Source organism: Pongo abelii, chromosome 20 (genome assembly GCF_028885655.2).
Source record: "Pongo abelii isolate AG06213 chromosome 20, NHGRI_mPonAbe1-v2.0_pri, whole genome shotgun sequence".
Lineage (NCBI taxonomy): Eukaryota > Metazoa > Chordata > Mammalia > Primates > Hominidae > Pongo > Pongo abelii.
The window spans coordinates 58,459,896-58,472,046 of record NC_072005.2 but is presented as its reverse complement, the minus strand read 5'-3'; the positions used below and the strand labels follow the sequence as shown (position 1 = coordinate 58,472,046).

The window sequence follows — 12,151 nt, the reverse complement described above, 5'->3', positions numbered from 1 at the left end:
GAGGGTGACCACAGTTAATAATAATATTTTGCATATTTCAAACCAGCTATAAAAGATTTTGAATGCTCTCATCACAAAGAAAATGGTAAACGTTTAAGGTGATAGATATGCTAATTATCCTAATTTGATCATTACACATTTGCATACGTTATTGAAACACCACTATACCCCCATAAATATGTATAATCATGTGTCAATTAAAAGTAAAATCAGGCCGGGTGTGGTGGCTCACATCTGTAATCCCAGCACTTTGGGAGGCCAAAGGCGGGTGGATCATCTGAGGTCAGGAGTTCGAGACCAGCCTGGCCAACATGGAGAAACCCTGTCCCTACTAAAAATACAAAATTAGCAAGGCGTGGTGGTGCACGCCTGTGATCCCAGCTACTTGGGAGGCTGAGGCAGGAGAACCGCTGGAACCTGGGAGGCGGAGGTTGTGGTGAGCCAAGACTGCACCATTGCACTCCAAATTGGGCAACGAGCGAAACTCCACCTCAAAAAAAAAAGAAAAGGTAAAATCAAGGCCGAGCACGGTGGCTCATGCCTGTAATCCTAGCACTTTGGGAGGCCAAGGTGGGCAGACCACTTGAGGCCAGGAGTTCAAGACCAGCCTGGACAACATGGGAAAACCCCCATCTCTACTGAAAGTACAAAAATTAGCCAAGCATGGTGGTGCACAACACAAGAACTGCCTGAACCCAGGAGGCAGAGGCTGCAGTGAGCCGAGATCGCACCACTGTACTCCAGCCTGGGTGGCAGAGCGAGATTCTGTCTCAAAGGAAAACCAAACAAACTGCAAAAAACCAACCAACCAACCAATTAAAGGTCAGAAGTATGACAAACAAGGACAGACTTCTCTGGGGCCCCAAACAGGGAGATCAGAGCAGGCTGGGAAAGTGGAACAGAATCTCAGAACCCCCAAGTCTTTGAGGCCCAGCAAATGGATCTTTCATTGATTTCACACATACTCACTGAGGCCTACGATGTATTAGCAGTGAATATGGAGCTAAATCACTCTTGACTTCTGCCATGAGGCACCCGGGCCAGGAGGAAGAGACCAAACTGGTACATAAGAGGGGAGTGGTAAGTGGCCCCAAGGGGAAGTTCCTGGTCCTCCAGGAGCCCAGAGGAGGCACCCACTCTCATCTATGGGACCCAGGGAAATCCGCCTGCACCAAGAGTCAATTGTTTTGGAAAACGGAGGAGGACTTCGGAGAGAAACTAAAGCTGAGGTTGTGTCCTGGAACAGATACAGAGAGGAATCTGCAGGCTTTGTGGGTCCCCCACTTTTAGTTGACAGCTCCCTGTTCTCCCCAAATAACCACTGTTCTTACTTCTATCATCTCGATTCCTTCATTCTGCCTGTTTCTGAACTTGACATAAATGGTGTGTTTTCTTGGGTTTGGCTCCTCACTCAACATGGTTATCTGTGAGAGTCACCTGTTGCTGCTTATAGCAGGCATTTGTTTCGTTACTGCTGAATTGTTTCCCACTACATCAGTAAACTAAAATTTATCTACTCTACTGTGGACAGACATGGAGGTTGTTTCCATTTTTATGGCTACTATGAATAAAGCTACCATGAACATTCTTCTGACAGAAACAGCACTCATTTCTCCTGGATAGAGACCCAGGAGTGGAAGGGCTGTTTCACAGGGTGTTTGTATAACAAGCTTCACCAAATTCCACTCCAGTTCCACTCCCGTTTTCAGAGTGATCAAACCCTAAATGTACAGCCCCACGTGCAATGGATGAGAGTTCCAGCTCTTCTATGTCTTCACCAACATCTGCACCACTGAGTCTTTTTTAATGTTGGCTGCTCTGGGAGGTGTGTAGTGATATGTCACTGAACTTTAATTTGCATTTTCCTGAAGGCTAATGATGCTGAACACCTTGTCATATGCTTACCGGCTATTTGGAGATCCTTTTTCAAGTGCCTATTCAAGTCTTTTTCCCCATCTCTTTCTTGTCCTGCCTGATTTGTAGACAGGTATTGTGGATGAGTCCTTTCTCAGAAACATACATTGCAGACATCTTCCTCCAGTCAGTGGCTTGCATTTTACTCTCAAAATGCTGTCTTTTGAGAAACAGTGCTACATTTTACAGAAGGTCAACTTACCCATCACTTCCTCTGGTTTGCTGTTTAACAAATCTGTGCCTACACTAACTCATGAAGATATTTTCCTACATTTTCTTCTAGGTCCTTTGTCTTAAAATCTTTCTGGTTCTAGTCTGTCATCTCAAATTAATTTGTTTATGCATTGAGGTGAGGCTTCTTTTATTCCTACATGGGTATCAAACTGCCCCAAATATGTTTTTTAAAATACATACATTTCTCCACTCAACTACAGAGGTGCCTGCTGTTAAACACACGTGGGACTGTTTCTGTGCCCTTGATTCCATCCTATTGGGTGATTTAAATATTCTTGTGTTCACAACTATTTTAATTACTGCGGTGTCGTAAGTCTTGGTCTCTGGTAGTATAAATCATCCAACTTTGTTCATTAGAAGTGTCAATTTTCCACTAAAGAACCTGTTAAGATTTAATGGGCTTATATTGAATCTAAAGATGAGTTCAGGGAACTGTCCCATCCATGAATATTATGTAGGTCTGCTTTAATTTTTTTTGAGACAGAGTCTCGCTCTATCACCCAGACTGGAGTGCAGTGGCGTGATCTCAGCTCACTGCAACCTCCGCCTCCTGGATTCAAGCGATTATCTTGCCTTCAGGCTCCCAAACAGCTAGCATTACAGGCGCCTGCTACCACACCCGCTAATTTTTTGTATTTTTACTAGAGACGGGGTTTTGCCATGTTGGCCAGGCTGGCCGTGAACTCCTGACCTCAACTGATCCGCCCACCTTGGTCAGGTCTGCTTTAATTTCTCACAGTAGTGTTTTACAGTTTACACTAGAGGTGTTACATACACATCTTTCATTGAATTTATTCCTGGCTATTTGATATTTTTGGTGCAATTATAAATTATACACATACTTACATATAAAACATAAGGTGATTTCATTTTCTAATGACTTGTTGCCAGTACATAGGACTGCCATCCCATCACCCTCTCTTTCTATTTCATGCTGTGATGTTCATTTTACAGTTGAGAAAACAGATCTTGAGAAGGGAAGGGAGCCAAGGTCACACAGAAAGCAAGGAGCGCTGCCAGGCCTCTGACCCTGGGCTCCACCTTCAAAGGTCAAAGATTAAGGTGCCCACAACAAGCCCCTGCCAGTGTGTGGGGGAGTATCCAGACCTCACCTGTTGTCCAGGATGGGCCCTATCTTCTGCAGAGACTTGGCCACATTGAAGCGGACATTGGCAACTGGGTCCCCAGCCATGCGCAGAACCGTGGGCAGCATGTGCTTGGTGGTGATGTCCTGCCCACAGACCTCAGACAGCACCTGGGGGTCAGTGAGTGGCAGGGGTGAGTATACAAAGCTCCTGGCTAACTCTCATTTCCCTCTGCCTCTGACCAGGCCACTCTGGTGATCACCAGGCCCTACAGAGGCTAAGCAATACGGGTGACTCAGTTAGTGGAGTGAATCTCCCAACTCCACTAACACCATCCTAACACCATGTCTCCATTCTGCGACGTCCCAGTTTCTCTGTCCTCTGGCTTCCCTTAATTATTCTGGAGATGGACCTTAATTACCAAGCCCTAGGATCCCTCCTTAGAGCAGTGATCTCCAGAGTGTGGCATGGGAAGAAATGATCAGAACACTTAGTTGTATTTATTTTTAAATCCCTTCCTTTCTAGCTCTGTGTATGGTTTACACATAAATAAGTAGTACATGAGATAATTATAATCGTAGGAAAAGCAAACAGACAGGAGCACTTCCTATCTGTAGCATAACTCTTCTAAGCCCTGTGCGTGTATAACCTGATTAATCTTTACACTCAGCAGGCTGTGATTACCAGTGTGAATTCTTTACAAATGAGAAGACCAAAGCATGAAGGGGTTAGGTAACTATCCAAGGTCCATAGCTAATGTATGGTGGCGCCAGAATTTAAAACTAGGTCTGACCTAGAGCCCATACACTCACCCACCGCACCACAGATAGAGACACACATTTCTCAGGGAAGGAGACGGGTGCTCATAAAGCTTGAGATCGCTGCTCCAACAGGTCAAGTCTCCCAGGCCCTGGGTCCCTCACCATCCAAGTCTCCAGTCCCAGAGGCCCTACGACCCTGACCCTGGGAGCCCCACCCCCTTGCCTGCAGTTCCCCAAGGACTCATCTCCGGATAGAAGATGCCCTCCATGTCTCCATTCCCAAGCCAGGTGTCTCCCTTGGGGAACCCTCTAGCATCCTTCCTCTCCCAGGCACTCCAGTTCCCTAGGGATGGGCCAGCAGGCAGGTGGAAGGCTCACATTGATGCAGAAGAGCGTAGTCATGCGGTGCAGGTAGTTGGGGTCTCCGGACATGGCCAAGACCTTGGGGATGATTGTGGCATGGGCCCACTCCTTCCCAAACTTTTCCACTAGCTTCTTCAGGTTGCTGGTGGCTGCCTCGCGGATGGCATATACTGCAGAAGGGTGAGGGTGAGACAGACAGGGATTTGGAGGTGAAGAACTGATGTGGGCAAAATGTAGGTCACACTCACCATGGCTTACAAAGCAGCCCCTAGGTGCCAGGCCGCATGTGAGGCAAAGAGAGAAAAAAGGGCTTACTATGTGCTATATCTAGTAACTGTTTTTTTTATACACTATCTTTTCAACCACTCCAAGAGGTAGGTTCCACTACTGGCTTCATTTTACAGATGGGCAAACTAAGGCTCTAACAAGTGATTTGCCTAAATTATGTGGCACTTATTACTTCAAACAGGGCTTCACAGAGATAAATATTACCTTTTATTTTTTACCTCTCTTAGTGTAAACAATGAGCAATTCTCATAATGGCCCCAAGGGACCAGAATAAGAAGTTTCAAAGAATGAGTGTGGGGCTCATTCAAAGACAGCAGGTGACTTGTTTTAGATCTGACAGCCCCAAAGGCAGGATTCAAAACCCTGGTCTGGCTGCTCAGTGGCCCTCTGGCTCTCCACTATACCAGGCAACCCCTGGGTGATCTGTTTCATCCTCCTCCCACTCAACACTTCTCTGGGACTCTAACAAGCACGCGAGCTGGTCCATACGAGCAACCAGTGGCATGGGGAGTGACTCTAGCCTCCTCCACTGCCCGCCACAGCCCCAGCCAATCCATCCTGCCTTTCTGGAGCTCCCATCTCTTCTTGCTGCTCCTGTGGAGGTACTCACCATGATCCACAAGCCAGGCCATGCACAAGGAGTTAAGTTTCTCATCAAAGAACTCCACTCCCTACAGGAGAAACCAAGGGTTCCAAGGTAAGTGTTCCAGGAGAGCAAACAGGGGGAGCTGCCAGCCACACCCCATGGAACCTACACCCACCCTAGAAAGACCGGACACTTCTCAACTTCATCTGAGGTGCTCGTTTCCCTCTTCTCTCTTATTAAATCCAATGCATCTTTTAAGGCCCTATTTCCTGGGTCCCTTCCTTCGACTCCCCAGGCAGTTGTCACAGCCTCCACTAAGCCTTCAAAGCCCCCCGTTTCCCTATCACAGCCCCGGACATACTGTACCTCCCCTGAGGCAGCACTGCCTGGCCCCCAGGCCTCCTCACTCACCAGCTGTCCAGCCAGGAGGGGCATGTACTCAATGATGGCCAGCCGCACCCGCCACTTGGCGTCCTCAGCCAGCTCCACAATGGCAGGGAGCAGGGACTGGGACAGCTGCCGGATGCCAATCACCTCGTTCACACAGTCCAGGTTAGAGATGATGTTCAGCCGTACCTCAGGGCACTGAGGAGAGGAAAGAAGGATTCTGAGAGAATGCAATGCACACAGCAATCCAGGACAGGATGGAAAGAGCTCAGCTGCATCAACTTTTATGGACATCTCCCGAGGGATTACTCCTGTCCAAGCCCAGCTCCCCGTTCTGGGAATACATTAACGGCACACAAAAAGCAAGCAGCATGGATCACTAACTTAAGCAGATTTTTAAACCTTACAATAGTATCACAAGAAATGTTTATCCATTTTGAAAGGACTTTAAGAATCACAGTAGGAAAATACAACACCCTGGAAAAAACAGGCAGACATGATTCTTCTAATCCTAGCTCCGCTGCTTGCTAACAAGGGTTCCTTTCTGGATATCAGTCCACAACACGGGCGAGGGGAAGGAAGAAAACTATTTCCTTATTAAAACTATTTTAGTCTAAAAAAATAAATAAATAAAGGAGCACTGAAATGAATCAATAACCAAGTGAACAAGCCTGGCAGGCTTGGGCTGCTGAAACCCTGCACATTCCGAGGATAGGACTGGCCCTCACCCAGCTCCAGCCCTTGCTGTGTGTGCCTCAAGGTGCTGAACATGCGCATGAGAAGAGAAGGCTCAGAGACTATACCTCACCCATTTAAAAAGACTTCTTTTTGGTGCACCAGTAAAAAGGTAGCCTTTTTCATTTAGACAAGTTTATAAATTCTGGTGAGAGTCAAAATGTGAAATATAAAGTTTATAAATCTAAAATGCAAATCTCAAATATAAGTCAGATGAATTCCTCACACCAAGAAAACCATGCTGGTTCTTTTCTTCTAAGAGAAGCTGCCCTGAGACAGGCTGGCTGCCAGCACATGATTACCATATAGTGCTTGCTGAAGGGGAAACTGGAGCAAAAAATGCTCCAGTCCTCACATATGGGCTTGCCTTCAAACTGGGCTGAGCCTGGGTCCTTCCCTCATGCCAGAGGCAAAATGATCCCCAAAACTCTGGAGAGGTGTGAAATGACATAGCAGACAACTTGAGGGGCTCTCACCAGCCAAATTATGCCCATTAAAGCATCAAAAACAAATATAAATTGTATTAATATCTACAAAATATGATTATAAAAACTATGTGCATGTGAAGCATAACTCAGATAAATTACTTAAGTCATAAAATTCGTCATGAACATTAATGAAGATTCAGACTTTTAGCAACTGACGTAATTGATTAAAAACAGTACAATTAATCACCCACTAATAGGGAAAAACAAAAAGAGCAAAAAATATATTAAAAATAGTGCACTCTTTTCAATGTATTAAAAAATTGACTGTAATTCTGGGGCTAAGAGATTACTCCACTGTAACGGAATTGAATAACGTAACTTTTAGGGGCATGGGGGACTGAAATGTGATGCAGTACTTTCTGTTACAGTATTTCCTCCAACTCTCTAGCACACTGTGTGTGCGCCTGTGTATAAAAAAGAAAGAAGGGGATGGGGAAGAGAGAAAGACTGAGGCTTTTGGGAACAAAGATGTCACACACCAGCAAACAATTGCACCATCTGCCCAGTTTTTCACCACCAAGGCAAAAACCACCATGTGGTCCCTTCTGCCTCCTGAACAATCTTGAATCCTTCCGTATCACTGCAGCCTCATCTCTACACATCACTTAGTCTAGCCTCAGCCTTCCAGACTCCCACAGACTCCCACAGCCTCCGGTTTGGTCTTCCTACATCGCTGCTGGCCGCCTCACTTCAATCTTTCCTTCACATAAGCCTCAGGGTGCCTTCTAACACCAACTCTATTCTGGCTCTTCCTCTTGCCCACAGTCAAGTCCAAATCCTTCCCCAGTGGTCACCCTGATGATCTCTCCAGTCATCACCCAGCACCGCCTCTCATCCTTTGTAATCCAGGCAACCTGAACGGCTGGGTGTGGTCACATGATCCTCCTGGCCAATGGGTGTACGGGGTGCAAGCACATGTGAGGAATCTCGTCCTTCACAGGACTGCGCCTGCTGTGGTCTGTGCCTGACCCCTCCATGCCAGCTAAGAGATGCTAAAAATTGGAGTAGTTTCCTGAGATTCAGAGACAGTTGAGGTCAGCAGGGCTAACCCACCAGTGTAAGGCCGCCTAGACTGTTATGAGAGAGAGAAAAAAAATCCACCACCTAATTTAAGCCAGAATGTATTCTGGGGTCTATACTACAGCACCTTAGCCTAAACCCTAAAAAACATGAACTCATCCTTAACAGAACCTGTAACACCTTAATGGCATCATGGGACTGCCTGTCTCCCTCCACTGCCAGTCTCTGAAGGCTTTTGAGGATCAAAACTCTTATTCTAGGTTGGGCGCGGCGGCTCACGCCTATAATCCCAGGCCTTTGGAGGCCAAGGCAGGAGGATCGCTTGAGATCAGGAGTTCAAGACCAACCTGGGCAACATAATACCTTGTCTCTATGGAAAATGTTTTTAAAAATTATCTAGATGTGGTGGCTCTTGCCTGTAGTCCCAGCTACTTGGGAGGCTAAGGTGGGAGGATCACTTGAGCCTGGAAGGCGGAGGCTGCAGTGGACCATGATCACATCACTGCACTGCAGTGTGGGCAACACAGCAACACCCTATCTCAAAACATACATAAATTTTTTTTTTTGAGAGAGAGTCTTGTTCTGTTGTCCAGGCTGGAGTGCAGTGGTGCAATCTTGGCTCATTGCAACCTCCGCCTCCTGAGTTCGAGTGATACTCCTGCCTCAGCTGCCCAAGTAGCTGAGATTACAGGCACTTGCCACCATGCCTGGCTAATTTTTGCATTTTTAGCAGACACGAGGTTTCACCATGTTTGCCAGGCTGGTCTCGAAATCCTGACCTCAGGTGATCCACCCGCCTCAGCTTCCCAAAGTGCTGGGATTGCAGGCGTGAGCCACCACGCCTGGCCATAAATAAAACTTTAAATTTCTATTTTTCATATCCTCAATGTCCAGGAAAAGACTCATGAAGAGTGCCTGGAGGAATGAATGCATGAACACACAGGTATGCCCACAAACATGCAACTCAGCAAAGATCTGGATGTCTGTTGAGATATCAGGAGATTCCTGGTCAATCTAGGTAAACCCTAGCTATCTAGGAAGACCCACCTGTCCCCTCCACAAACCCAGAGCTGAGATCCTGGCACCCTTACCTCATCCTTCAGCTGAGCCAGGAAGAGGGGCAAGAGGTGCTCGATGGTGTTGTCTTTGCCCAAGATGGGAGAGAGACCCATGATGACTGAGGCCAGGGCAGACTTGACATGTTGGTTGGCATCGGACACCAGCTCCTGGGAGAGAGAAGAGGTAGGCACAGGGGTCAGTGCAACCCCTGCAGCAGCAAGTGGCCAAGTAGATGCCAACTCCTAAGAGACAATAACCTGCTTCTGCCCCTCTCATTCATAGAGCAGGGGATGGCTTAGGGTACAGGGGAAATCACTATTCCTTATGCGTACCACCTACTTAGAGTTCAATGACCCCTGCTCTCAGCAGCCCCCACTCCAACCCCAAGACCCTGTGAATGAGGGGACTCAGTGACGTCTGAGGTTCTAGAAAGTACTTCCACCTTTAAGGTCAGCCTCAAGCTGCAGTCAGGTCCCCTAACTGCTTGAAACCCAACAGCTGCCTGGTCCCACAGGGCTGGGAACCTAGTTTGCAGCTGACTATCCCCAAAGCCTTGTCTCCAGCCCCTCTTTTTGGCAGGCTCGGATCCACTTGGTTCCTCCCATCAAACTCTCTGTTACCTTGATGCAAGGCAAGATCTGGGACATGATCACATTCTCCCGACAATCAGCTGAGAGGTTTTCACAGAACTCTGTGGGCAGGGAGAGGGAGGCAAAGGGAAGTGAGACCTGATGTGCTAGTTCCACCTCCAGCCCCTCGGATACCCACCCCACTTGCTGTGTTTCGGCTGCCAGCACCAACCTTTGACCTTGTGGGAGGCTGCGGCCCTCACCTCGGCCTCACAGTCTTTCATCAGGTTCTGGAAGGCGGGGACCAGGTCTGTCTTGGTGATCTCAGGCCCCACTGCTTTCTGGAGCTGCAGACAGGAAGGAGGAGGGGGAGAGTGAGAAGGCCTGGCAGTTTACTCTGGGCTAAGGAAGCCAAAATCAAAGTGAAGGCACCAGAATTAGGGGACAGAGCGTGGGCCTTGGAAGCAGTGCTAAGATCTAATTCGAGTGCCAAGTCTGACCCCGGGGCAAGGCTCTTCACCTCGCTGAGCCTCTTTTGCTTCTGAAGAAAAATGAGGACTGCAAGGGCACCTACCTCACAGTGTTGTCAGCATTAAAAATAACAGATTTCCATATTGTTCAGGCTACTGGGGTTAAGTTTTCTGTTACTTGATCCAAAAACATTCAAATGATATAGTGACTGCAACTTTTTGATTTATATATGGCTGTATTTCTTAAAGATCTGTTACCAGAAGCACGTATTACTTTTGTAATGAAAATAAAATAATAGGCCAAGTGTGGTGGCTCATGCCTATAATCCCAGCACTTTGGGAAGCTGAGGTGGACAGATCGCTTGAGTCCAAGAGATCAAGACCGGCCCGGGCAACACAGTGAAACCCTGACTCTACAAAAAACACAACAATTAGCTGGGTGTGGGGGCAGGCACCTGTAGTCCTAGCTACTCAGGAGGCTGAGGTGGGAGGATCACCTGAGCCCAGGAGGTCAAGGCTGCAGTGAGCCGTGACTGTGCCACTGCACTCCAGCCTGGGTGATAGTGTGAGACCCTGTCTCAAAATAAAAATAAAACAATAAAGATTGACAGAAAGGAAGGCACTCTAGGGCCGGGCGCAGTGGCTTACACCTGTAATCCCAGCGCTTTGGGAGACCGAGGTGGGTGGATCACTTGAGGCCAGGAATTCAAGACCATCCTGGCCAACACGGTGAAACCCCATCTCTACTAAAAATACAAAATTAGCTGGGTGTGGTGGTGCACAGCTGTAATTCCAGCTACTCAGGAGGCTAAGGCACGAGAATCACTTGAGTCTGGGAGGTGGAGGTTGCAGTGAGCTGAGCTTGTGCCACTGTAGTCCAGCCTGGGCGAAAGACTGAGACTCTGTCTTTTAAAAAAAAAAAAAAAAAAGGGAGGCACGCTTGGCCCTGCCTGTTTCATAGCACCAGGCATGGAAAGACGCATGGCTCCTGCTGCAAAGCTGGTTCCTGAAGACCTGGTAGGAAGCAGGACAGTTCATTATGAAGACGGGAATGAACAAGTAAAAATCTTGAAGGACCTCATGATATCTTGGGAAAATACTGCCTTTTATTCATCTTGCAAATATTTGCTGAATGTCTACTATGTGCCAAGAACTGGTTTAACAGCCTAAAATTCCTGCCCTCATGGAATTTCTATTCTAAGACCCAGTGTGACACAGTTTATGCAGCTCAGGAGACAAGGACGCGAAGAGCCTTCCCTAACTGTGGTGATGGTGCGCTATTCTGAAGCTCTGAGTCCTTCCCGCAAATGCCAGTGGGAACCAGCATAATTACAGGCAAAGGGCGCCCCAGGGTGGAGTGGCACTCGAGGCCTCTCTGATCCCACCCTACCCTCTCTCCTGCTTTCTCTCAGGCTGGGCCGTCAAGATCAGGCCTGAATGTTCCTGCTTGCACTTGCTCTCGCCTCCCAGGGTTCTTTGTCGTCTGGCTGGAACAAAGTTCCTATCTTAGCTCTTACCCACTCATCTTCTAGAACCAGCTGCAACACCACCTCCCCTCCTCAATGCTTCCAAGGCCCCACATCTGTCTGTCTGTCCCACACCTGTGACACTTTATAATCAAATTTCCCCTAAGTCAATCTTCCCCTTCAGACTGCCTGGCTCCGTGAAGGCCAGGAATGTGCCGAATTCACTGGCCCAGCAAATAGCTGGTGCTCAGCAAACATGCTTGTGGGATGAGACAATCTGGATCCCTGTGGAAGGAGCACTGTCCTGAGAGTCTCAGACCTGGAGTCTTGTCCCCTTTCTGCCTGGCTGGTAGTGTCACTGATCAGTTAATTAAACTTTCCGGGGCTGGGCACAGTGGCTAACACCTGTAATCCCAGCACTTTGGGAGATCAAGGCAGGCGGATCACTTGAGGTCAGGAGTTCGAGACTAGCCTGGCTAACAACATGGTGAAACCCCGTCTCTAATAAAAATACAAAAACTAGCCGGGTGTCGTGGTGGGCACCTGTAATCCCAGTCTCTCAGGAGGCTAAGGCAGGAGAATTGCCTGAACCCGGGAGGGAGAGGTTGCAGTGAGCCAAGATTGCGCCACCACACTCCAGCTGGGCAACAACACTCTAGCCTGGGCGACAGACTCCGTCTCAAAAAAAAAAAACACACACACAAAAACCCCCACCTTTTTGGGCTG

The 12,151-nt window shown here is 47.9% G+C and overlaps 1 protein-coding gene across 1 annotated transcript in view; it reads right to left on the bottom strand.

The window, feature by feature from the left end:
• The window catches only part of PPP2R1A (protein phosphatase 2 scaffold subunit Aalpha), a 36,287-nt gene that overhangs the window by 884 nt on the left and 23,252 nt on the right, over nt 1–12,151 (bottom strand). The window contains 7 exon segments of the mRNA NM_001132813.1: nt 3,261–3,403; nt 4,373–4,527; nt 5,256–5,316; nt 5,643–5,816; nt 8,953–9,087; nt 9,541–9,611; nt 9,722–9,836. Coding sequence (NP_001126285.1) covers nt 3,261–3,403; nt 4,373–4,527; nt 5,256–5,316; nt 5,643–5,816; nt 8,953–9,087; nt 9,541–9,611; nt 9,722–9,836 — 854 coding nt within the window.